The sequence below is a fragment of the Saccopteryx bilineata genome, chromosome 6 (assembly GCF_036850765.1).
Source record: "Saccopteryx bilineata isolate mSacBil1 chromosome 6, mSacBil1_pri_phased_curated, whole genome shotgun sequence".
NCBI classification, from domain to species: domain Eukaryota; kingdom Metazoa; phylum Chordata; class Mammalia; order Chiroptera; family Emballonuridae; genus Saccopteryx; species Saccopteryx bilineata.
Window position 1 is genome coordinate 201,875,437 of NC_089495.1, and position 26,054 is coordinate 201,901,490.

General features: G+C 50.1%; 1 protein-coding gene and 1 non-coding gene across 3 annotated transcripts in view; one reads left to right on the forward strand and one right to left on the reverse strand.

Moving 5' to 3' along the window:
- CNBD2 (cyclic nucleotide binding domain containing 2) overlaps positions 1 to 26,054 on the reverse strand; it is a 49,652-nt gene that overhangs the window by 19,103 nt on the left and 4,495 nt on the right. For both annotated transcript variants that reach the window (XM_066236641.1, XM_066236642.1), the window contains exons 2-8: positions 23,632 to 23,769; positions 20,260 to 20,313; positions 17,480 to 17,643; positions 13,882 to 14,038; positions 12,729 to 12,880; positions 10,670 to 10,808; positions 1,108 to 1,222 (exon numbers count right to left, since the gene is read on the reverse strand). In XM_066236641.1, the coding sequence (XP_066092738.1) occupies positions 1,108 to 1,222; positions 10,670 to 10,808; positions 12,729 to 12,880; positions 13,882 to 14,038; positions 17,480 to 17,643; positions 20,260 to 20,313; positions 23,632 to 23,769 (919 nt within the window). The remainder of the gene's footprint in view (positions 1 to 1,107; positions 1,223 to 10,669; positions 10,809 to 12,728; positions 12,881 to 13,881; positions 14,039 to 17,479; positions 17,644 to 20,259; positions 20,314 to 23,631; positions 23,770 to 26,054) is intronic.
- TRNAI-GAU (transfer RNA isoleucine (anticodon GAU)) lies at positions 25,670 to 25,745 on the forward strand. The gene has a single exon. It is a non-coding gene; the product is annotated as a tRNA-Ile (tRNA).

Consider the following 26,054-nt stretch of genomic DNA (forward strand, 5'->3'; position numbering starts at 1 on the left):
TAAAAAAAAAAAAAAAAAAAGGAAAAAGAATTGACATAAGAGAATTGACATTTATTGAGCATCTATCGGGCCCTGTGCATACGTGACCTCACTCAGCCTTCCTTAGTAACCTGTGAGATAAAGACAATGAACATCTACTCTATACTAATATATCCAACGAGTGTTCTGAGAGCTTTATATAGTCATCTGCTTAATCTCCTTACCAGTCTATGAAGTAGGGACCACTATTCACACTTCACAGATGGAGGGTGTGGATACACACAGGGACACAGTGTAACTTGTGTAGAACCACACAGCTGGTAAGAGACAGATCCTGTATTCAAACACAAGCAGTTTCGCTGCTGGGCCTATGCTCTTAACCACAACACTACTGTGACATGCAAAGAAATCAGACCCAAAGGCTTAAATACTCACCAAAGTCACCCAGCTATCTGTAGGGTTCAAACTTGACTCTGTCTAACTCTAAGCTCTTTCCCCCCCCTCCCCTGGGGGAACCTGAAACAAAGAGGGAAGACTGAAAGGGAGACTGGGAGCGGTAGGCTGTGTAGGCAAAAGCGGTAGGCTTTTACCAGGTTTTCACAACTGGTAAAAGAAGGAATCAAACCAGACATCCTGCCAGGCCTTTCTAGCTTGAGATTTTATTATTATTATTATTATTAATTGAGAGGAGGGGAGGCAAAGAGACAGACTCCCACATGTGCCTGACTGGGATCCACCTGGCAACCCCTGCCTAGGGTCAATGTTTTGCCCATCTGGGGCTTTTGCTCTGTTGCTTGGAAACTGAGCTATTTTTAGCACCTGAGGTGGAGGCTCCATGAGCCACTGGCAGCACTGCAGCCAACTTGCTTGAACCAATCAGGCTATGGCTGTGGGAGGGGGAAGAGAGAAAGAGAGAGAGGAGAGGAGGAGGGGTGGAGAAGCAGATGGGCACTTCTCCTATGTGCCCTGAGCAGGAATCAAAGCCAGGACACACACTTGACCACTGAGCCAACCGGCCAGGGCCTACCTTGAGATTTCTCAGACTCTATGGGCTGGGAACTGGAAACAGGACAGGACTAGGTGCTCCTTGCCATGCTGCCGGGCTGCCAGATGTGGACAGCAGCTTACCTTTCAGGTTGGTCTTCAGAGCTCTGTCATCTATCAGCTCCAGATGCTGCCAGATCCACTTGTGGTAGGAAGGCGAAGCTGCAAGGTCTAATAGCCGCAGGACTTCACAGCTGCCCTGGACACACCAAAGGGACACAAAACTAAAGGCTTAACCCAAGGGCCCCAGGCAGGCCTCACTGTAAAAATAAGCTCTCTGTATTATGTCTCATCCCATTTTTTCCACTTCATTTTGTTTTACTTGCTCAATACAAGTAGTTTGGGGTCCTTTTTTTTTCCTGCGAGACACAGAGAGAGAGAGAGAGAGAGACAGGGACATACAGACAGGAAAGGAGAGAGATGAGAAGCATCAATTCTTTGTGGCTCCTTAGTTGTTCATTGATTGCTTCTCATGTGTGCCTTGACCAAGGAGCCACAACAGAGCGAGTGACCCCTTGCTCAAGCCAGTGACCTTGGGCTCCAAGCCAGCAACTTCTGAGCTCAAGCCAACGACCCTGCGCTCAGGCTACTGAGCCGTACTCAAGCCGGACAAACCTACACTCAAGCTGGTGATCTCAGGGTTTTGAACCTGGGTCCTCTGCATCCCAAGCTGATGCTCTATCCACTGCGCCACTGCCTGGTCAGGCTGGTCTTTTTATTCTTTTTTCTTTTCTTTTTTTTTTTAAATTTATTTTTATTTAAGAGAGGAGAGATAGAGAAGGGGAGAGGAGCAGGAAGCATCAACTCCCATATGTGCCCTGACCAGGCAAGCCCAGGGTTCTGAACCGGCGACCCCAGCATTCCAAGTCGAAGCCCCTTCCACCGTGCCACCACAGGTCAGGCATTTTTTTCTTTTTCTTAATAAAAATGTTATATATGTATCATAAAAAATTCAAATAGCTAAAGAGGCATGAGAAATAAATTCAGTGCTAGCACTGAAAAAGATCATTGAGGATGTTATTAGAACATTTGGTGAAATTGATTGTAGACTAAAAATTATATATTATATCAATGTGAAATTTGCAGATTTTGATAACTATTCTATGGTTAATTTCTGATCTTAGAAAATAATTGTGTAAGAATACAGGGGTAAATAAATATGATGAAGAATATTTAACTCTCAAATGATTCAGTCGGGGAAAAAAGCATATATATTAAAGCAAATGTGGCAAATGTTAACAATTGATGAATCCAGGTTAAGGTTCTAAAGGAGTTCTTGGTCCTGTTCTTGCAACTTTTCTATACATTTAAAATCATTCAGCCCTGGCTGGTTGGCTCAGTGGTAGAGTGTTGGCCTGGCGTGCAGAAGTCCCGGGTTCAATTCCCGGCCAGGGCACACAGGAGAAGCGCCCATCTGCTTCTCCACCCCTCCCCCTCTCCTTCCTCTCTGTCTCTCTCTTCCCCTCCTGCAGCCAAGGCTCCATTGGAGCAAAGATGGCCCGGGCGCTGGGGATGGCTCCTTGGCCTCTGCCCCAGGCGCTAGAGTGGCTCTGGTCGCAATAGAGTGACGCCCCGGAGGGGCAGTGCATCGCCCCCTGGTGGGCAGAGCGTCGCCCCCTGGTGGGTGTGCCGAGTGGATCCCGGTCAGGCGCATGCGGGACTGTCTCTCCCCGTTTCCAGCTTCAGGAAAAAAAAATCATTCCAAATTCAAAGTTTAAAAAATATTCAAACCAAACAGAACAGAGAGGTAGTCAAACCTATGCTATTTTTTTGTGTGTGTTTGACAGAGACAGGGAGAGGGACAGATAGAGACAGACAGACAGGAAGGGAGAGAGATGAGAAGCATCAATTCTTTGTTGCGGCACCTTAGTTGTTCATTGATTGCTTTCTCATATGTGCCTTGACAGGGGGAGCTACAGCAGAGCGAGGGTCCCCTCGCTCACAGACTTTTGTAATCCTTTTTAAAACTCTATATATCAAGGAAGTATTTTTATGCCAAGCAATATGGTTCCAAACTATTTCTTCTAATAATTGCATATTATCCTATGTATACCAGAATTTGAATAAAATTGAAAATAAATATTCAGATGAGCAAAAGAAGTCAGACACAAAGAGTGCATCTCATATTGAACATGAAGTTCAAGAACGAGTAAAAGTAATCTGTGGTGGCAGAAGTCAGCAGAGTGGTTACCACAGGGGAGTCTGTCTGGGAAAGGCACAAGGAGCCTTCGGAGGGGCTGGAAATGTGTTCCGTCTTGATTTGGGTGATGCTTACACAGGTGAATACCTTTGTGAAAATTCACCAAGCTGTAAAGTTTACACTTGAGTTCTTTATTGCATGTATGTTACTCTTCAACTAAAGATTTTTTTTGAAGATTAGTATTTAGTTTGTTTCTAATTTGCCAGTGTTGTGCATGACTCTGATTTTGTTCAGAACAGCAAAACCTCCAGTTAAAAAAACTTGCCTCCTTCTCAAACTCTCTAGCAGTGGGCGTGGCAGCAGCCCAGTCCGGCTAACGAGACGTGTGAAAGCCTGACAAATAAACTAGGAAAGCCATGCCTGACCAGGCAGTGGCACAGTGGATAGAGCATTGGACTGGGACGCGGAGGACCGGGGTTTGAGACCCTGAGGTCGCCAGCTTGAGCGCGGGCTCATCTGGTTTGAGCAAGGCTCACTGGCTTGAGCCCAAGGTCGCTGGCTCGAGCAAGGGGTCACTTGGGTCTGCTGTAGCCTCCCCACCATCAAGGCACATATGAGAAATCAATCAATAGACAACTAAGGAACCGCAACGAAGAATTGATGTTTCCAATCTCTCTTCCTTCCTGTCTGTCTGTCCCTATCTATCCCTTTCTCTGACTCTGTCTCTGCCACACACACAAAAAAATAAAAATAAAAAAAATAGGAAAGCCATGACTGTCCTCCCTTTCCTCTGCTTGAAACTCGGATGTGATGGCCAGAGGACCATTGGGATGAAAGCCATAAGCAACGGATGATGAAGGGAGAGAGCTAGGAGGGGCCTGGGTTCTGGAAGGCTTCCTAGAACAGCTCTTCTACCCCCGGATTGCTTAAATCTAGACTTTATTAAACGAGAAAAAAAATACTATTAATTAGGCCACTGCAGGTGGGTTTCTGTGACTTGCTGTGGTCAGCAACTTTAACTGACAATCGTGTCCATGTATCTTAGTGCCGAGAGTGGTCATTAAGGCACTTCACAAGTACTTGAGTTCTCCTCTCAGACACATGGCAGGATTGTACTTTTCCACACTTTAAATCAGGCATGGCCTTCTTACCTGCTTTGGCCAATTTCTGTTAGCAAAGTGACTTGTGATCCTCTGGGTGGAAACTTTAAAAGCCAGTGCTTGATTCTCTCAACACAGCTTTCCCCTGTCCTATTGATCATGGGTCAAGATAGAGTCTCCAGAGGCCTGGGTCCCTGAGTGACCATAGGAAGCAAGACCGGCTGGCCTGCTGTGATCGAGTAATGGGTTGAAGAGATAAATCTCTGTTAGTTAATCCATTGAGATTTGAGGATTGCTTATAATTTCAGTAGAATCTAGTTTATCTAGTAGAACAGCCATGTCTGATTATCTCCTTGGGATTCATTCCTGAAGGTACGCGTGTTTTCAGCGCACATTGCCAAATTGCCCTCCAGAAACGTTAGATCAGTTTACACCATCGTTGATAGTTCATAACAGAGCCCCTTGTGATCCATCTTTGTGTTACACTGACAACTAGGTTTGCCCAATTTTTTTCATCTTTCCTAGTCTGATAGGATCTGTCATTTTTAAATTTCATGTCTTTAAAAAATCTCACCCTTTCTGAGTAGGAACTCTACGAGACCCATTAGGAAAGGAAGGGTTAAGGTTCAAGACAGATTACTGTTGAAGAGAAAGAAGAAAAAGAAGGGATCAAACGTTTAGTAAGCCCTTGTTACATGCCAGGTATTGTGCATAGAGCTCTACTCAACATTCATTCGACAAACATTCATAAATCCGGAACTGCAGGTGCTAGAGAAACCTCCAACAGTTTCTTCTTAGAAAGCCTCCCCTGGGGATTTAACCACCTCTGTGTTCATGGAGAAAACAATTTTACCGCGTGTGTCCCCAAACGATAAACTGTTCAAAACGAGCTGATTATGGGCGCTAATTATGTTTGATGCCAACAGGAAATCGGGCGCTCTTACTTCCTTGGGCCTCAAGGACTCCCCGCCACCAGCTGCTGATTTTGCCCCCTGGTGGCAATGAGTAGAACCTCAGGAGTCGGGACAACCCGGTCTCCTTAGCAGATGAACACTCTCAAGAGGCTGGCCCCGGCAGGAAATAAAAATGAGGAAAAAAGGGCAACCCCTTCAGAGGGACAGGTTCCCCTCAACTCCAGCTAGAGGGCACCACACCAGTGTTACCTGATCTCCTGAATATTCAAAAGAAGCCAGGAATCAGAATTTTTATGTACAATCTTCACCTTAGCGATTAAATCAGTTTTTAATAGAACATTGCAAGGGGCAAAACAAACTTAACTGTTAGCCAGGATGAGTTGTGACATCTGTGACATTTTTCTCAGAATGATGTTTAAGCACCTCTGCATCAGAACCACCTGCAACACTTAGTCCTTATTCAGAGTGCTTGTGAATCGAATCTCTGTGGTGGGGCAGGAATCTGGCTTTTGAAGGAGCACCCTAAATGTTCCTATGCTTACCGAACTCTGAGAATGCCTCCCTTACATACATCACAGGTTCTCCTGCATTAATGTGCACCAGGATCCCCTGAAAGGCTTGTGAAAACAGGTTACTGAGTGCCCCTCCTCCCAGAGTTCTGGCTGTAATAGCTTTCGGGTGGGTCCAAGAAGTTGCACTTTTTTTGTTTTTGTATTTTTCCGAAGTTGGAAACGGGGAGGCAGTCAGACAGACTCCTGCGTGCGCCCGACCGGGATCCACCTGGCATGCCCACCAGGGGGTGATGCTCTGCCCATCTGGGGCGTCGCTCTGTTGCAACCAGAGCCATTCTAGCACCTGAGGCAGAGGGCACGGAGCCATCCTCAGCACCCGGGCCAACTTTGCTCCAATGGAGCCTTGGCTGCGGGAGGGGAAGAAAGAGATAGAGAAGAAGGAGGGGGGTGGGGTGGAGAAGCAGATGGGCGCTTCTCCTGTGTGCCCTGGCCGGGAATTGAACCCAGGACTCCTGCATGCCAGGCCGACGCTCTACCACTGAGCCAACCGGCCAGGGCAAGAAGTTGCACTTTTAATGAGTTCCCAGGTGATTCTGATGCTGCTGATCCAGTGACAACACTCTGAGAACTCCTGGATTGGGGAATGAATGTTAACTGAGTAGGTATGGGCTAAACTCTCATCCTTACAGACTTTATGAGGTGAATTGGTCCCATTTCACAGATGAAGAAGTGGAGGCCAAAAGAGATTAAGAAGCATACCCTGCTTTCTGCTGGTCAGGATGTAATCATCCTGCTGATTTAAGGGAAGTCTTAGGCCCTGGCCGGTTTGCCCAGTGGTAGAGCATAGGCCCAGCATGTGGATGTCCCAGGTTTGATTGCCAGTCACGGCACACAGGAGAAGTGTCCATCTGCTTCTCCACCCCTCCCTTTATCTTCCCCTCCTACAGCCATGCCTCAATTGGAGCAAGTTGGCCCCAGGAGCTGGGGATGGCTCCATGGCCTCTACCTCAGGTGCTAAAAAGAGCTCAGTTGCTGAGCAACATAGCAGCAGCCCTAGGTGGGCATAGCATCACCCCCTAGTGGGCTTGCCAGGTAGATCCCAGTCAGGGCGCATGTAAGAGTCTGTCTCTGCCTCTCCTCCTCCACTGAATTTTTAAAATAAATATATAAAAGAAGTCTTGAACTTATAGCCCTCACTACTCGTCTCCCTCAATCATTTTAGGAAAAAAACAATTTTTAGGAAAGTTGAAGCAGATACCAGGGAGGAGAAGAAATTGCAAATTATTCAGGTTGGGCTTTAGGCTCTCCACCACCAGCTCTAGGCTCTCTCCCATGCCTTCCCACATGACCATCAGGATTCTCCAAACTTGTGTAAACCCCAGGCACACCCTACCACAAGCTTGGCTTCACACTATTCCCCTCAGCCGGCCAGGGCCCCGTCCTCATCCCCACCCTCGACCGGGCCAGATCCTGTGCATCCAATTCCCATTTATGTGTAGAGATCGGGAGCCAGACACTGCATTTCCTAAGCCCCGTTGCAGCTAAGGCTCCGTCGTGGTTTGCGCTCTGCCAATCCAATGCACTTGGGCAGGCTTGGTTTTGGAACTGCCAGACAACCTCTTTGTCAGTGGGGGTGGTGGCTACAGAAGTGGCTTCCTGAACATGGCAGGGGCAGCGGCAGCAGCAGCCTCTGTGGCAGTCTAGGTCTATTTCTGCAGGCCTCTCTCTCCCCATCCCAGTAAATCTGTTTATCCTGCGATAACTCCCTTTCTGCTTATGTTAGCTAGACTTGACTCTGTTCCCTAGGACTGAATGCAGAGTAATAACACAAACATGTCCTGAGTGGTGCTGCTAGGTTTGACAATCGGCTCTCAAGGAAAATGTACACAAATCTATAAAGTTTACTGTTATAAAGGGTGTGTTATATATAATTTAAAAATAACAAAATATATCACCCTCTTATGGCACAAGAGCAAAGAGCCTAAAAGAAAAAAAAGGTGGCTCATAAGAGGATAATGATGATTAAGTTACTTAGGGCTTGAGCAGTATCAACAATTGACAAAAAGGTCGACTTAAAATTCTAAATCCCAGGTCCTGAGAAGGAGAGCTTTGGAGTCAGACCTGGGGTGAACCCTGCCTCTGCCCCTCAGCAATTGCATGACCCTGGCCAAGCCACTGAGCCTTCCTGTGCCTCTGTAAAATGGGAACAAGGACACACCGGCCTCCTCTGCACTGCCGAGGCTGAAATGAAATAAAGCATGCCGCCTGGTACACAGGAAGCACTCGATAGAAGTTAGATTTTTTTTTTTTTGGTACTTTTCTGAAGCTGGAAATGGGGAGAGACAGTCAGACAGACTCTCGCATGCGCCCGACCGGGATCCACCCGGCACGCCCACCAGGGGCGACGCTCTGCCAACCAGGGGGCGATGCTCTGCCCCTCTGGGGCGTCGCTCTGCCGCGACCAGAGCCACTCTAGCGCCTGGGGCAGAGGCCAAGGAGCCATCCCCAGCGCCCGGGCCATCTTTGCTCCAATGGAGCCTTGGCTGCAGGAGGGGAAGAGAGAGACAGAGAGGAAGGAGGGGGTGGGGTGGAGAAGCAAATGGGCACTTCTCCTATGTGCCCTGGCCGGGAATCGAACCCAGGTCCCCCGCACGCCAGGCCGACACTCTACCGCTGAGCTAACTGGCCAGGGCGATAGAAGTTAGATTTTCCTTTCCCTATCAGCCAACAGAGAAGTTGGCAAAGACAATGCAAATCGCAAAAGAAAAAATTTAGATAATAAACAAATGATTAGTCTTACCAGTAATCAGAAAAAATATATAAATTGAATCCTCAATGAGGCAGCCACTGCCACCTATTAAATTAGAAAACTTCTGAAGCAATGACTCAGAAGCCTGGCAGAGGTGTGGCGGCATTGGCACAGGTGACATTGCTGGGAGCTACTAAAAGTAGACCCCTCTTTTTGGAAATCGGTTTGTTTCACGAGCCATAAAAATGATGATAGCGGCCCTGGCCTGTTAGCTTAGTAGTAGAGCGTCGGCCTGGTGTGCAGGAGTCCTGGGTTCTATTCCCGGCCAGGGCACACAGGAGAAGTGCCCATCTGCTTCTCCACCCTCCCCCCTCTCCTTCCTCTCTGTCTCTCTCTTCCCCTCCCGCAGCCAGGGCTCCAATGGAGCAAAGTTTGCCCGGGCGCTGAGGATGGCTCTGTGGCTCTGCCTCAGGTGCTAGAATGGCTCTGATTGCAGCAGAGCGACGCCCCAAATGGGCAGAGCATCGCCCCCTGGTGGGCGTGCCAGGTGGATCCCGGTTGGGCACATACGGGAGTCTATCTGACTGCCTCCCCGTTTCCAACTTCAGAAAAATACAGGCCCTGGCCGGTTGGCTCAGCGGTAGAGCGTCGGCCTAGCGTGCGGAGGACCTGGGTTCGATTCCCAGCCAGGGCACACAGGAGAAGTGCCCATTTGCTTCTCCACCCCTCCGCCGCATTTTCCTCTCTGTCTCTCCACAGCCAAGGCTCCATTGGAGCAAAGATGGCCCGGGCGCTGGGGATGGTTCTGTGGCCTCTGCCTCAGGCGCTAGAGTGGCTCTGGTCACAACATGGCGACGCCCAGGATGGGCAGAGCATCGCCCCCTGGTGGGCAGAGTGTTGCCCCATGGCGGGCGTGCCGGGTGGATCCCGGTCGGGCGCATGCGGGAGTCTGTCTGACTGTCTCTCCCTGTTTCCAGCTTCAGAAAAATGAAAAAATGAAAAAAAAAAAAAAAAAAAAAGAAAAATACAAAAAAAAAAAAAAAATGACAGCAAGCAATCTCCCCCCCCCCCCCCGTTTTTTTGTATTTTTCCAAAGTTAGAAGCCGGGAGGCAGTCAGACAGACTCCTGCATGTGCCTGACTGGGATCCACCCGGCATGCCCACTAGGGGGTGATGCTTGGCCCCTCTGGGGCATTGCTCCACTGCAATTGGAGCCATTAGAGCACCTGAGGCAGAGGTTGTGGAGCCATCCTCAGTGCCTGGGCCAACTTTGCTTCACCGGAGCCTTGGCTGTAGGAGGGGAAGAGAGAGACAGAGAGGAAAGATAGGGGGAGGGGTGGAGAAGCAGATGGGTGCTTCTCCTATGTGCCCTGACTGGGAATCGAACCTGGGACTTCCACACACTGGGCCAACGCTCTACTGCTGACCCAACTGGCTAGGGCCAGCAATTTCCCTTTTGAAAATCTGCTCGGCCTGACCAGTCGGTGGCACAGTGGATAGAGCCTCAGACTGGGATGTGGAGGACCCAGGTTCGAGACCCTGAGGTCACCAGCTTGAGCGCGGGCTCATGTGGTTTGAGCAAAGCTCACCAGCTTGGACTCAAGGTCGCTGGCTCGAGCAAGGGGTTACTCGGTCTGCTGAAGGCCCGCGGTCAAGGCACATATGAGAAAGCAATCAATCAACAACGAAGGTGTCGCACTGCGCAATGAAAAACTAATGATTAATGCTTCTCGTCTCTCTGTTCCTGTCTGTCTGTCCCTATCTATCCCTCTCTCTGACTCTCTCTCTGTCTCTGTCAAAAAAAAAAAAAAAATCTGCTTGGAGGTGATGAGCTTATGGGTGATTTCTTTCCTTTTTCCAGAAAGTTTTATAATGTGGTCCTATCACTTTAATAATTATAATTTTTAAAAGTGAGCTGGCATTCTTAAGATTCAAGAGCCAAAGGCATAATTTAAATATGGATCTGTATATAAACAAACACGTATTATGAGCTCAAGGTGTGGGTACTCCACTGGCTCTCTTTCTAATACCAGCTTCGTATCTTCAGGTTCACAGCAACCCCCTGGGGAGGGGGTGTCGTTTACCTTTCGCAGCTAGAACATGCAAGCTGAGGAGAGGCAGTCAATTATGAGTGCTGTAAAACAGTGCTCAGACCCCAGCTGTCTGGCCATCAGTGTTATGTTAGGCACACATGCTCTTCCCAGCTTCACCCCCCAAACCAGACCTCTTACCCTGCAGACAAACATGATGAAGGAGGAGGCAACAACGTCCTTCGAGATCAGCTGCCCATAGGAGTACTTCTCCACCTTCCCCAGGGTTAACAGCTTCCAGAGCTGCTCATTAGACCACGAATGTAACAGATCCATCTCCCTGGGGGAAAAGCCTGTTAGAGTTCATCGCCCTCCATCACAGAAGGTGCCAAGCTCTTAGCAAGTTCCAGAAAGAGAGCATGTTCTCTGCACTTGCAAATAAATGCCTGAGTTGGAAGATTTCACACGCCTTCTAGTCACCTAGCCATAGCCAGTCTCCGTCACATATCACATATTCCCTGGCTCCCTCCGCCCTCTCCCAGCAGCCCTCCCCCAGCCACGCCCCTCCGCTGCTCAAATACGCCTGCGTGAAGCACCACCCATGATGCTCTCGCTCCTGCTCCTCCCTCCAGGACACCTGCCCAGCCCCACGCCCACAACCTGTGGCTCAGTCAGCTCTTCCCGTTCCAAGAAACCACCTGAGAGGGCCTCCCTTCAGCTCACTGGCTCTCTGCCCCCAGCCCGGCCGTCCTGGCCCTGCTCTGGTTTGGGCCCCGCATGCCTCCCCATCTCCTATGGCCCTCTGGCTTCAAACAGCCCTGGGGAAACGTCTGGACTCAACTCTTTTTGCCAGATTGCACCCTGTGGTGAAGGCCACCGCAGTGACCACCCTCCAGCCGACCTCCACATACGCATGGTCTGCTTCCCTCGTACGTGGTCCCAAGGCTCTTAGGTTTCCTCAGCCCCAACAGATCAGGAGCTCAGAACTCAGTGACTCGGGCCTCAGTGGGGGCACTGCGCTCCATCCAGAGCGCCACAGGGGGACAGGGTGGGTGCCATGTCCAGAGGAGGAGAAGGACCTGGAGACACTGGAAGGAAAGCGGGGGCCCCACAGAAGGAGCGCCTGCTCTGCGCCACGCACTTCCCATGATCATCTCATCAGATCCGTACACTGCCCTTGGGAGCGAGGAATCACTGTCTCCATTTCACAGAGCAGGAGACCAACCTGCTCGGAGAAGTGAAGTGGCCCATCTGGGGTCACGTGGCCAACAGGCCTCAGCACTGAGACTGGAAGGAACCTAGCCCTATTGTTTCCACTGTGCGAACCAATGAACTGCTCCTCCCCCGGAGACTCACTCCCCCCTTGTCAGGCCGCAGCCCCCTTAAGAAGCTCTCTGGCAGCTCGAGTCCACTGGGATGCTCCACCTATCACGATTCCCCATAGCTCCCACCTACAAGCTGTACTTTCAGTGCCAGTGCATAGACTTCACTGGCCTTTTTCTTTCTTTTTTTTAAACAGGTGCCCTGACCAGGGATCACACTTGTAACCATGGCATATCAGGATGTCTCTAACCAACTGAGCTACCCAGCCAGGGCTTGACTCTTTGCCTAACTAAAGGAGCACCTGCACATGCCTGGCACAATGACAACACAGAGAAAACAATGGTGAACGGGCACCTATGCCCTTGCCACCTTCCTGCTTACTGTTTGATGGGGCAACTAAACTGTAAAGCAAGTATTGTGCAGTCAGGAGTTACAGTGTGGATGGGCTTTTAGGGAAACATAGTGTGATAGAAGCGTTGAGCGGGCCCCCTATCTATTCTGAGGGGAGGGTGGAGAGGGGGTTGGTTAGTGAGGTGAGGTGGTGAGGCCTAGAGACTTCTGAGTCAGATATTCTGGGACATCCCCATCCTGAGCCTTACTTCTGTCACCCATAAACTGGGCAGAATAAGAGAAACGCCCTCACAGGACTGAATGTGAAATTAGACAAGGCGGGTAGTACAAGGGTCTGAGACCCTGCCAAGCCAGCAAGCACTCAGCACAAGTTAGCCACTGTCGGATTACTGTCCCACAAGGCAGGGATATTTGAGCTGAGACCCAACAGTACAGTAGGAGTTTAACAGTGAAGCTGGGCGGGAGGTGGGCACTGAGGACATTTCAGGCAGAGAGGAAAGCACCTGGAATTTCCCAATGGGCTTGGGACCAAGTCAGGCACCCAATAAACACCTGGGGGGACGATGCTGGCTGATGCTGGAGTTACCTAAAAAATTCAAACCGATACTGAGAATCCTTCTTAACTTCCTGGTCCAGCTTATAAGCAAGGAAATCCTCCCGGTCGACAACCAAGAACTCTGTTTCTTCCATACAGACCACGGTGGCCCTCCGTACCGAAGAGCTCAGAAGACCCATCTCCTGTTGGGTAGACGGGGCAAAGCAAGCGAGAGGCCACGTCTGGCTTCCGGCCTGCAGCCTTGCACCCCTTGCTCCTGCTTCTGTCTCCCCTCTTCCTTGGCAATCTCTCCCCCCGCCAGTCTACGGGTTCCCCGGCCAGCCCCGTGCTCCTGCTCCTCACCCTTCAGTGGGCTCACTCCTCCCTCTTAATATGCTGCCCGTGGGAAAAGAGGCAACAGGCTCGGCCAGGCCTTAGCGAGGAGTCCCTGTGTCTCTAAGGCAGGGGTCCCCAAACTTTTTACACAGGGGGTCAGTTCACTGTCCCTCAGACCTTTGGAGGGCCGGACTATAAAAAAAACTATGAACAAATCCCTATGCACACTGCACATATCTTATTTTAAAGTAAAAAAACAAAATGGGAACAAATATAATATTTAAAATAAAGAGGAAGTAAATTTAAATCAACAAACTGACCAGTATTTCAATGGGAACTATGGGCCTGCTTTTGGCTAACGAGATGGTCAATGTCGGGTTCCATATCTGTCACTGCTAGCCGTAACAAGTGATATGATGCGCTTCCAGAGCCGTGAGGCATGCGTCCCACGTCACCGGAAGTAGTACTGAACGTGAGCAACGCTGCGCTCTTTGCAGCACCACCACATACAGTACTCTAGCTCCTCTCTGACCACCAGTGAAAGAGGTGCCCCTTCCAGAAGTGCGGCAGGGGCTGGATAAATGGCCTCAGGGGGCCGCATGCAGCCCGTGGGCCATAGTTTGGGGACCCCTGCTCTAAGGAGTCACATAGGGAACATAGTCCTCAAACATCGCAAATGAAGAGGCCGGTCTTGGACATCATTTGGTCCAACTCAATCAGCATTTGACAGGTAAGGGTGCTGGGACCCACGGCAGGGCAATGGGTTGCACAGAGCATAAGGCAGGACTGGGTCTGGCCAGCAGGTTCTAAACAGGAATCCTCTCACCCCCCAACCCCAGTCCAGGGAGCCAGGCCCCTCCTCCATTACCCCAAAACAGTCGCCCTTGCTCAGCAACATCGGGTGTGGGTCCTGGAAGGCGCTACTGCCATCTTCGTCGTCGGTCACCGCGACTTTGCCCAGGTAGACGAAATAAAAGCTGTGGTTCTTCCGCCCCTTCTTTATGATCACACGCCTGCGACCAAACCTGGGAAGAGACCATGTGATCTGGTAGCAACACAGAGCCCGGTCATGCTGAGGGGAGAGCTGGACTGGCTGTGCTCTTTGCTCCGGAGTATGACAGCACAGACGGGGACTAGAAGGGACCTCCGAGGAGCCCAGTCCCAGCCTCAAGCTCCACTTCTTCACTAGCGCGTACCTAGTCACCCACCTCTGTCAAACTGAATCTTCCTCAGAGCAGTCTGCGTGGTCAATGCTCAACGAACAGTTGTGAGATAAATGAATGAACAAATGCCAGAAGCAATGAATGAGTAGCTAAATAATTAGGAGCGCTGGCTTTGGAGTCAAACCAGGATCCCAGTCCTGGTTCTGCCCCTAACTATGTACCACTGGGCAACTCAGAGCCCCTTCTGAGCTTCAGTTTCTTTTGTCTGTAAACTACAGATGAGTATGCCCAGAAAGAGACAGATACATGGTCTCACTATGATTTGTAAGAACTCACTACCCAACTGGGAACCCTTCGAGTAGAAGCACCCAGGCCAAGAGAACACTGGGAGTTAGTGCTTTAGCTCACAGGGGAATTCCTCTACTTCAAATTCAAGCTCAAATCTCACTTCTTTCAATATCTGTTCATTTCCTTCATTTATTCAGCTAAATAAATGTCAGCTAAATTAAGCTAAATAAATGTCAGCTGTGCCAGGCACAGTGGACAAAGGACACAGATTTCACTCTCAAAATTACAGTCAAGTAAAAAGGTAAATAAGATTTTAAAATGCTTAAAGAGAGGTAAGTACAGACTAATTCAGAAGCATGGAGAAGGGCATTTAACCCAGCTTAGGAAGGCCAGAGAAAGCTCTAGGATGGTGTCTGCAGCCATCAACGTGGACAGAGAGAAGGAAGAACACCCAGGCAGAGGGACCACCATGTCCAAAGGCACAAAGGTGGCTGGAAGCTGGTACATTCAAAGAAATAACCGTAAGCTCCATTGGAGAGGAAAACGGAAGAAGGGAAGGAAGGCAGGGGAGCAGTGGGAGAGAATTCTGGCTCCATCCCATCGCGAGGACTTCAAAAGCTGGGCTAAGCTTGGATTTTACCCAGAAGGCCATGGGGAGCTCAAAGTCTGCCCTTTAGCCTCTGCCAAGGCCAGGCTGCCATTTCCCTCAACTCTAACCTCCCTGCACTGCCCTCAGCAGGTCCTCCTCGTCCTCCTTCCCATCCTCACTGAGCCACCAGCCGCAGGAGAGCCCACCCTCTGCACAGGCCAAGTGTAACTTCCTTTGTTCCATCAATTTGTTCACACTGCTCCTCATGCTGGAATGGCTTTTCCTCTCTTAACCACCTATTCAAATTTTTTCAAGGCACTCCAGGTCCAGCTCAGAGCCTACCTCCTCCAGGAAGACCTCCCTGACTCAGCCCATAGCAACATCTCCCCTTCTGAGTTTCCAGGGTATCCACTGGCCTCATGACCCTGTGACAACTTCTGAGAGGCAGGAATCAGAGAACAGATGGACTGAGGACATTAGCCTAGAACAGTGGTCCCCAACCCCCGGGCCGCAGACCAGTACCGGTCCCTGGGCCATTTGGTACCGGTCCGCAGAGAAAGAATAAATAACTTACATTATTTCCGTTGTATTTATATTTAAGTCTGAAAGATGTTTTATTTTAAAAAAATGACCGGATTCCTTCTGTTACATTTGTCTAAGACTCACTCTTGATGCTTGTCTCGGTCACATGATACATTTATCCGTCCCACCCTAAAGGCCGGTCCGTGAAAATATTTTCTGACATTAAACCGGTCTGTGGCCCAAAAAAGGTTGGGAACCACTGGCCTAGAGTCAGTAGATTCAGACTCTCCTCTGGCTATGGGCTTGTTCAGAGACAAATCAGAGGCTATGTCAACATAGGAAAGACAATGACAATGACTAGATGGGAGGAGGTGGGCACATTCAGCCAGGAAATAAGACTTTGGGGACAAAAGAGCACAGCCAGTGTTCACTCAAGTGTAGACTTCTAGAGCTGGAGCCAGAAGGAGCCTCAGAGACCATGGAGCTTAATCTACATTTTCAGGAGGAGGAAAGTGGGGCTTAGGGAGCCCACAACTTGCTGCAGGTCACAGGGTGAATCCCACTGGAGTCAGCACTAGAACCTGAATTTCCTACAGTAGACATCTATTGCTTTTGCTCAAGCATCTGGTCACAATTTTCTACCAACTAAACCCTGATTTTTTTGGGGGGGGGAATACCCTCAGACCATCAGAGCATCACTGCCCACTGATGAGTCGAGACAAGCCAATCTGGTTCAGAAAGAACTAATCCCAAGGCTCTGACTTCAGGGACTGGGGGGAGTTATTCTCTCTTTTCCAAAAGGATGGAAGTTTAGAGCTGGGGCTGGAGCAACCACTCACTACCGTGAGAAGTCTGGCTGAGGAGGTGGATTGTATTATGAAGTCCCAAGAGATGGAGACAGCCAGGCAGACGGACCCTGGGTCCTGGTGACACTGAACCCCTGAATCCAGCTGAGCCGGAAACTGGAGAACTATCCCAGGACTTTTCAGATACACGAGCCCCCAGGGCATTCCCGTGGGCTGCATTTTCTGTTACTTGCAACTGGAAGAACCCTGTCTAATCAGCTCATTCTGAGTCTTGGCAATAATCAGCAAGTAGCTTTAACAATCACCATCTCTGGGTCTGTACAAAAGCCATATTATCCCCACTTCACTGGTGAGGATACTAGGCTCAGAAAGGTTAAGTGGCTTGTCTGAGGTCACAGTGGGGCAGACAGGGCATTAAGTTCCAGAGCTTCCCAAATTTGGGACACAGCACTACGTGGCCTCTTTATTAAGGCACCGAATAATAACAGCAGCATCTCTAATAACTACCACATTTTCAAAGATGTGATAAACGATTTTTCAAAAAATCTGCAACAACTTATATATGATGTGAAAATATCTGTTATTTCTTTTGGTGAAAAAGTCACAGGAATGTCTAATCTGAGAGTGGTTTGTTATCTGCAACCATGATTGAAGAAAATGATCAATTTCAGTTAGAGATAAATGAAAATACAGATATAATATTTTTCTCATCCAAGTTCAAGACCCTTGCCCTGGTTCCTATCTGGATGTAGTATAACCACCTGCGATCCCTTCTGGCTTTTTGGGCTCTGCTACTTATTATCTGAGTGACCTAGGTTGAGTCATTCCCCCCTTCTGAGCCTCAGTTTTCTCAACTGGAAAATGAAGGGCTTGGACCAGATCCTTTCTGAGATTCCTACCAGAGTCTCTCCAGATTCGGTGGCTCCTTAATTCTGGGTAGACTCTCAATAAAGAGATGGGATCAGTTGTGCTGCAACCGTAACAGCAAGCACCAAGGTGAACAGATGACTTTGTACGGCTGACACCCTCACAGAGAGGCTGGCGCCCCTGCCCAGCCCGGCTCCAGCCCAGGGGCCAAGGAGTATGCCCCCCACTGACCGTTCAAAGCGAAGGACTTTGGCCAGCAGCAGCTGCAGGGGCTCTGAGTAATTCCGGTAGCAAGCCAGAGACTGCAAGAGGTTCAGGAGGACCTGGATCTCGGGCTCCGTCCTCCACGAAGGCTTCTTCTGTGTGATCTCAATGGCCCTTGGAGGGAAGAAACCCTGGGGAGAGAGAACCAGAGTGACATGCAGGACCCCGCAGTTTTCCCCATGGGCCAGTGGCCAGCTCCTCACACTCCTGCTCTTACACTTCCCCACTCCCCACCCAACAGTGGCTGGCATGCAGTAAGTGCTCACTGTGCGCCATGCACCAGGAAACACATCTTATACACACCATCTCACTGCACCTTCGTCCAGCCCAAGAATCGAAGTGTGATTATTATTCCCATCTGACAGACGAGGACGCTCGGGCAGAATCAGGACCTAGATCTGCTACGTACCAAGGCATATCCCCAACTACTGAGCACAGTGCTGCTGCTGTTCATTGACCTCCCACCCCAGGCAATATGGGAGCCGGCAGGACATGCACACTGCAGTCAGAGGAGACCTCCCCTGCCCCAGCCTACACTTCGGCGTGCTACAGGGGACTAAGGAACAGAGGACCTACAGGGCCTATCAGCTAGCCCTTATGCACTAGGCTCGTGGACCATTGGTGAGCAGATCCAGCCATTCACCCACTAGCCCCGCCTGCTGGGAAAATGGTACTTGAGTTATTAACACCCCCACTGGCTGCCCATTGCACTTAGAATAAACCCTTAACTTCATACCACAGCCTCGTGGCCCATGTGGCCTGACGCCCTGTCTCCCTAATGCCCTCCCACCTCACCTCCTGCCTCTCCCCCTCATTCTCTAGCCTCAAGCCTTCTACCTGTCTTTGGGAGGTGCCAAACTTGCTTCTATCTTGCGGTCTTTGCTTGGGCTCTTTCCTCTGCCTGGAATGTTCTTTCCCCACAGAGAAGGCTGACCCTCCTCCCCATTCTGATCTCAACTCCCGTGTCCTCAGGGGGACCCTATTGGATCAACTGAGCTAACATAGCAGGGCCCCCTTCCCAGCACCCTGTAAGCTCTGAATCCTCTTCCTCAAAGCACTTAATTCTTTTTTGTTAATTACGCTTTTTCATATTCTATCTGTTGTTTCCCCAATACCTCCACACACACAAACACACAATCTACAACTGCGCTGTCCAATATGGCAGCCAATAACCACATGCGGCTATTTAAATTTAAATTAGATATAAAAATAATTTCTTCAGTCACACAAGGGCTCAATAGCTACACTTGTCTGCTGACTATGAGACTATTGAACACCTGCATTATCGCAAAAGATTCTGTAGGACAAGGCTGCTCTAGAATATAAGCCCCAATGTAAACACAATTGTGGCCTTGTCTATCTTGTTTACCGCTCTAGAATAATGTCTCACGTGTAGAGGACACTCACTACCCCCTCCCCCAATCCTTAGGAACCCCCTTTTAAGTTTAGTTTTTGGTCACAGTCCAAATGCTGTCCTGAGGGACAGGCTGTGTGTGTGTGTGCGCGTGCGCGTATATCAGCTTGATTGCAATATATTCACATACCATAGGATTCACTATTTAAGTATACCATTCAATGATTTTTAGTGTCATTACAGAGTTGTGTAACTATCACCACAATGGATTTTACATCTTTTCATCACCCTAAAAGAAACCAATACCCATTAGCAGTCACTCAAGGGCCAGGTTTTTACATTGGGTCTCTACTCCTGTGCCCGTGTTGGAGCCAGAGCCAAACAGGAGGCTAAGAGGCCTTGCCGACACAACAGCTATGTCCTGTGTCCCCTCTGCTCTCCTCACCCTGCTATACACAGAATTGTCTTGTCTCTAGAGTGCTGTGACCCTCAGAGAGGCCCGCAGTCTCTCCTGTCTGAAGGGCCGAATCTGAGTCAATTTCAGTGCCCAGTGTCAGACACTGGCCAGTCTGAAAGTTGAAAAAACAACAACAGAATGTGGATGACTTAACTGTGCTTCATGCATAATGGGGCATGAGAAATTAAGATTATGCCCAGGAAGGGCAGACAGCAGAAGCCACACCTGGGCTCCCAAGGGGGCAGGGTGGCACAGGTCCTCCTGGTAACAGTGACAGAGCTCAACCTGGCCTCCTCTCCCTGAGGAAAACCAATGTCACTCCAGGCCAGGGTCGAGTTGAGTCTTCCCTGGTGAAAATTTCAGATCTCAGCTCCCTTTCAAATTTACATTGAATTTTACATTCTGATGAAAATCCAGCATTTGGTAGAGAGAAGCTGGGAAAGTAGCCATGATTCTTGCAATTCAGAGAACAGGTCACGCAGTGCAACGCCTCATCCAGACGTGAGGCATGTCCGCATCAGAATGGCCATCCTATATTCCAGTGTCTCTCGGGAGCCAGAACTCACACAGGCCACTGCTTTTCCCACCACCCTGCTCTCTCTCCTCTGGCTGGGGCTCCCACCCCCTCCGCTGGGCCTTCTGCTGTTTCCCACGGGTCCAAGTGCAGGAGCGCCCCCGGCTGGTGGTTCTGCTCAGCTATAAACAACGAGGAGCTGGGGTGGCGAGGGGCTCAGTGTTGGAATGCCAGGACTGGAAGGGATCACTGAGATGGCCTGTTTCACAGGTGAGGAAACCAAGTGGCTAGCGCAGGGTGACACGCAGGGCTGGTGGCAGAACCTGGACTGAACCCAGCAGTCCTGATGCCCAGCCCACAGCTCCTTACAGGCCACGATGCAGAAAGAAAATCCCCAGCATCAAGGTCAGAGCTCTGCGTACCGACTCTGCCACGAAGTCCATGGTATTAAATGTGATTCGTCTGTGTTTCCTTATCTGGAAGAAAAGAAAAAGAAAAAGGAAAGGGGAGAGAAAAGAGAATCCATTAAGACTGCTTCTAGAATTCTGCACTGAGACCCTGCCGCACACCTGGACCACCACAGCGGGCAGGAAGCCCTGGGAAAGCGACCAGCTGGGCTTCTCGGTCCACTTCCGCTCACGGCCCCAACTCAGCCCAGGACCCGGGCCCAGCGGCGACAGTGAGTCATTGTCAAGAGAGGGAGAGACAGGGGTGAGGAGGGGGAGAGGGGAATAAGAGAGGAAGGAGAGAGAAAAGGAAGAAGGAAAAGAAGCAAACAGATGGGAAAGTACAGCGGGAAAGAAAAGAATAAAAAGGAGGGATAAAAGGAAGGAGCAGATGAAGCCAACCTCTGTTGAGTACCGATAAGAGGCCAGGCACGGCACGCCTCCCTTGTCTTACCCCTTCTCGCCTTCAGAACAAAGCAGGTATTAAGCCCATTCTGGACTTGGGTGGAACGAAGGAACTTGTCCAAGGATTACACAGCAAGTAAATGGCTCTCGTCTAGCGGGCGGCCAGGAGGAGAAGGTATAGAGGTTTTGGAGATGAATTAACCCAACTCCATCCTCACAGGGGTAGTCAACCTTTTTATACCTGCCGCCCACTTTTGTATCTCTCTTAGTAGTAAAATTTCCTAACCGCCCACCGGTTCCACAGTAATAGTGATTTATAAAGTAGGGAAGTAACTTTACTTTATAAAATTTATAAAGCAGAGTTAAAGCATATAATAATTATTTACGCCTGACCAGGCGGTGGTGCAGTGGATAAAGCATCGAACTGGGATACGGAAGGACCCAGGTTTGAGACCCCAAGCTCGCCAGTTTGAGCACGGGCTCATCTGGCTTGAGCAAAGCTCACCAGCTTGGACTCAAGGTCGCTGGCTCAAGCAAGGGGTTACTCAGTCTGCTGAAGGCCTGCGGTCACATATGAGAAAGCAATCAATGAACAACTAAGGAGTCCCAACGAAAAACTGATGATTGATGCTTCTCATCTCTCTCTGTTACTGTCTGTCCCTATCTATCCCTTTCTCTGACTCTCTCTCTGTCCCTGAAAAAAAAAAATTATTATTATTTACCAAGTACTTGATGTCAGATTTTCACTAAGTTTGGCAGAATCAATCTTTTTTTTTTTTTTTTTTTTCATTTTTCTGAAGCTGGAAACGGGGAGAGACAGTCAGACAGACTCCCGCATGCGCCCGACCGGGATCCACCCGGCACGCCCACCATGGGGCGATGCTCTGCCCACCAGGGGGCGATGCTCTGCCCCTCTGGGGCGTCGCCATGTTGCGACCAGAGCCACTCTAGCGCCTGAGGCAGAGGCCACAGAGCCATCCCCAGCGCCCGGGCCATCTTTGCTCCAATGGAGCCTTAGCTGCGGGAGGGGAAGAGAGAGACAGAGAGGAAAGCGCGGCGGAGGGGTGGAGAAGCAAATGGGCGCTTCTCCTGTGTGCCCTGGCCGGGAATCGAACCCGGGTCCTCCGCACGCTAGGCCGACGCTCTACTGCTGAGCCAACCGGCCAGGGCCAGACTCAATCTTTATAAAACAACTTACTAAAGTTAAATCTATCTTTTTATTTATACTTTGGTTGCTCCGCTACCGCCCACCATGAAAGTTGGAACGCCCCCTAGTGGGCGGTAGGGACCAGGTTGACTACCACTGCCAGATGCAGAGAAGGTGTGGGAAGAGTATAGAAGGGGGCAGAGAGAGAAAAATACGTGGGGGGAGGTGGGGGTGAAAGAGAAGGACAAACAAGGCCCTGACCACCATCTCTGTAGCTATTTCTTGTCCTTCCCAGAGCCCCCTCAGAGCCCTGTCCTCTGCGCCATTTAGAGTTGGGGTGTCCATGTGGTGCTGCTCAGGGAGGCCAGGGAAGGGAAAGGGCAGTGCTCGGAAGGCCCCGGGCTCACATACTGCATGGTGAGCTGGTCTCCGGGTCCCTCCACCCGCCCGTTTGCCCAGCCGTCCAGCTGTCTGCCGGGCAGCGCTGTGACACCCTAGACCACCCTGAGAGCCTTCTGCTCAAGGCCACACTGACTGGCTAATGTCAGGGTTAGCTTCACACTCCCTTGATGACAAACCTGACTCTGATCGCCAGCTTCCTACTGCGCAGGCGTCCACCCGGCTCTGCTGGTAACCAGACTCCTGGTCTCCAGGGCCCTTCCCTTCAACACCTAATGACCTCCTGAGTCAGAACGTCCTTCCTGAAGGCTAATCTCAGTCTCTCAGGTTACACTTCTACTCCCTCCCTTCCCATTTCACGGCTGCGGACTTGCTTAGTTTGCCTGCACAGTGTTTTCAAACTATATGAATGTGACGGTCTTTGGATGGGACTGCCCTTCCTCTCCAGCTGGCCACAGGCCCCTTCTCCCTGCTACATCTTAAACTCGGCCACACACACGCAGTTACATCATCTCCTGGCCCCCTAGAAACCCACTGAAGACCACCTTCTTGTGCCCCCACCACCACCATCCCCCCTCTTGGCCCCTTTCCTTCAGAAACCATTTGGGAAGTTTCCTGGCGTGAATCGCAGAGTCAGGGGACACTACCCAGCCCTGGGTAGGAACAAAGACAGCTTTGGGGAACCAGAAGAAGCTGACACATGGTGATAAACTTTTCTGAGAGAAAAAAGGGCTTTCCAACAGCCATTGGGATAAAGTATCTGAAACGGGGATCTTCTGAGACATCTAGAAAGCATGGTCACCGGAATGAACAGGGCCCTGCAAATGCTCCCTTCCGTTTAAGGCAGGAGGCGGGAAAGAAGGGAGAGGAGAAACCGCCAGCTGGACTTCTGGCTCTTACGGTCTCTGCTGGCGGGGAGAGGGCCTTCCCCACTGTCGAGGTACCACGCGGAGGGAGTTGCACTAGTTGCACACTACCAGCCCCTCCTTCCACCCCGAGAGGGAGTGACCAAACCCCTTGGTGGATACGGCAGGAGAAACCAGACATGGTCCCTTCCTTCTCCTTCCCTCTGAGCCCACACTCCCTCCGCCGCTCTCTGCTGGGGATTCGAGGCAGGAGGCCCAGTGCAGCAGCGGCCCCTGAGGCCCAGTGCAGCCTGCGACTGGCTGTGCCGGGCTGTCCAGTCCGGGGGCTCAGCACCAGGTGTCCCTCTCGTTTGATGATCAAAAGTCACCTTCTCCAATATAAACTTCACCATTAGTAAAAGAGACAGTTGGGGTCTCTCTTCTGCTTGACCCTTTGCCATTTCTCTCAGCTGGTAGAGGACTAGGAAGTGGGGTGCTGTTTAAAGGACCCCCTTAAGCCCTGCTGCTAATCCCACTGAGCCCAGCACTTACATCCCAGAAGGAGAAGACGGGGTGCCTTCTGTAAGCAGTCTCAGTGACCTGATACTCCCGGAACCCCCCGAGGCCTTTGCGGAACATTTTACACACTCGGATCATCATGATGACATTCAGGACGATCTGGTACAGCCCCTGTGGAAACCAGAGCAATGGAAACCGTCTGTTTTCAACCATCAACAGCAGGCAGGCTAGTGCTGAAGCTGGTGAAATGCAATAGGATTATATGCGGTGGTGTGCTACAGTGATGGTTACATCTTCAAGAAGTTTTCAAGACTGTTAAAACCATGTTGCCTGACCAGCGTGGCGCAGTGGATAGAGCACCGGCCTGGATCCTGAAGACCCAGGTTTGAAACCCTGAGGTCACCAGCTTAAGTGTGGGCTTATCCAGCTTGAATGCGGGCTTGCTGGCCTGAGTGTGGAATCATAGACATGATCCCATGGTCACTGGCTTAAGTCCAAAGGTCACTGCTTTGATTCTAGAGTTTGCTGGCTTGAGCAAGGGGTTACTCACTCTGCTGGAGCCCCCTGGGTCAAGGCACATATGAGAAAAGCAATCAATGAACAACTAAGGTGCCACAACGAATTGATGCTTCTCATCTCCCTTCCTGTCTACTCCTATCTGTCCCTCTCTTTGTCTCTCTCTGTCTCTGTCACACACACACAAAAAAGTCTTCATACTCCTTACCAGTTCCTTCTTCAGGACCTGCCAGGAATTAACCCTCAAAAATCTCCTTGTGGTTCCTGATTTGGCAAATGGCACAAGCCGCTTTGCCTTTCAAGGGTAGGACCACAAATTCTTCCGCAACAATCCAGTTATATCAGAAATAAATAGTAGCATTCATTACTATTTATTACTATTCACTAATATTCATTACAAAGGAATAGAAATTCCCTTAGTAGCACAATAAGTATTCCCCTCCACTCCTCATACCCTATCAACAGCTTCCAGAAGCCTTGTTCTGAGGAAATCTCATCCTAGAAATCTCCTTGTCACAATGAAGGATTCTGGAAGGAAGAGAACCAAGAAGCTAACATTTATTGAACATTCACAGACAGGCTCTTAGTTCATCTTCATAACTAACACAAGATGAGAGACCCTACGCCCAGTCCACACACGAGGAGACTGAGGCTCCATGACAAAATGACTGTCAGAGCCAGGGGTCTATAGAAAAGAAAGTAGGACATTGCTGGACTGGGGCCCAGGGCATCTAACACCTCAGTCTGGGAACCACTCTGAGTCTCAGAACTTGGACACCCTGAAATGTAGGCGTATGACACTGTCCTATAAATATTTTTTTTTATTTTTTATTTATTCATTTTAGAGAGGAGAGGGAGAGACAGAGAGAGAGAGAGAGAGAGAGAGAGAGAGAGGAGAGACAGAGAGAGAGAAGGGGGGAGGAGCTGGAAGCATCAACTCCCATATGTGCCTTGACCAGGCAAGCCCAGGGTTTTGAACCGGCAACCTCAGCATTTCCAGGTCGATGCTTTATCCACTGTGCCACCACAGGTCAGGCTGTCCTATAAATCTTGTTAAATCAGTAAATCAGGAACACTCAGCAAATTGGAACTCCTCTAGGGCACCAAATGTTGAAAGAAATTTGGTGACTGGAACTGAATGACTCTGGGGTCCTTTCAAAAGTAGAGAAGAATACAGGGTCTAAATTATTTTTTCCTCTTAGACTAAAGATGGTGGTTGACTATCCCAATTTGCTCTTGTATAAGGACCCTCAGTGAAAAACTGTGATGTGTATTGCTTGATTTGCCATTCCTACCCCACTACGCCTATCTGCCAACTCTCCCCCAACTGACAGCCAAATGAAAGGGCATTGAACACAGTGAAGACAGCTGGACAGCTGGGAACAAAGACCCAGGCTCTGAATTACTAAATTCAAAGGCCACCATTCCTGATGCCAGACACTAACCACTTACAGAGATGAAAAGAGAGAGAGTTGGTTTTTTACCCCTTAGCTGGAGAAAAGATGGAAAAGACTCAGCAATAGAAGAAGAGAAGATTTCAGAAAGAAAGAGTGAGGCCCTGGCCAGTTGGCTCAGTGGTGGAGCGTCGGCCTGATGTGCAGAAGTCCTGGGTTCAATTCCCGGCCAGGGCACACAGGAGAAGCGCCCATCTGCTTCTCCACCCCTCTCCTTCTCCTTCCTCTCTGTCTCTCTCTTCCCCTCCCACAGCCAAGGCTCCATTGGAGCAAAGATGGCCCGGGCGCTGGGGATGGCTCCTTGGCCTCTGCCCCAGGCGCTAGAGTGGCTCTGGTCTCAACAGAGCAACGCCCCGGAGGGGCAGAGCATCGCCCCCTGGTGGGCAGAGCGTCGCCCCCTGGTGGGCATGCCCGGTGGATCCCGGTCGGGCGCATGCGGTAGTCTGACTGTCTCTCCCCATTTCCAGCTTCAGAAAAATACAAAAA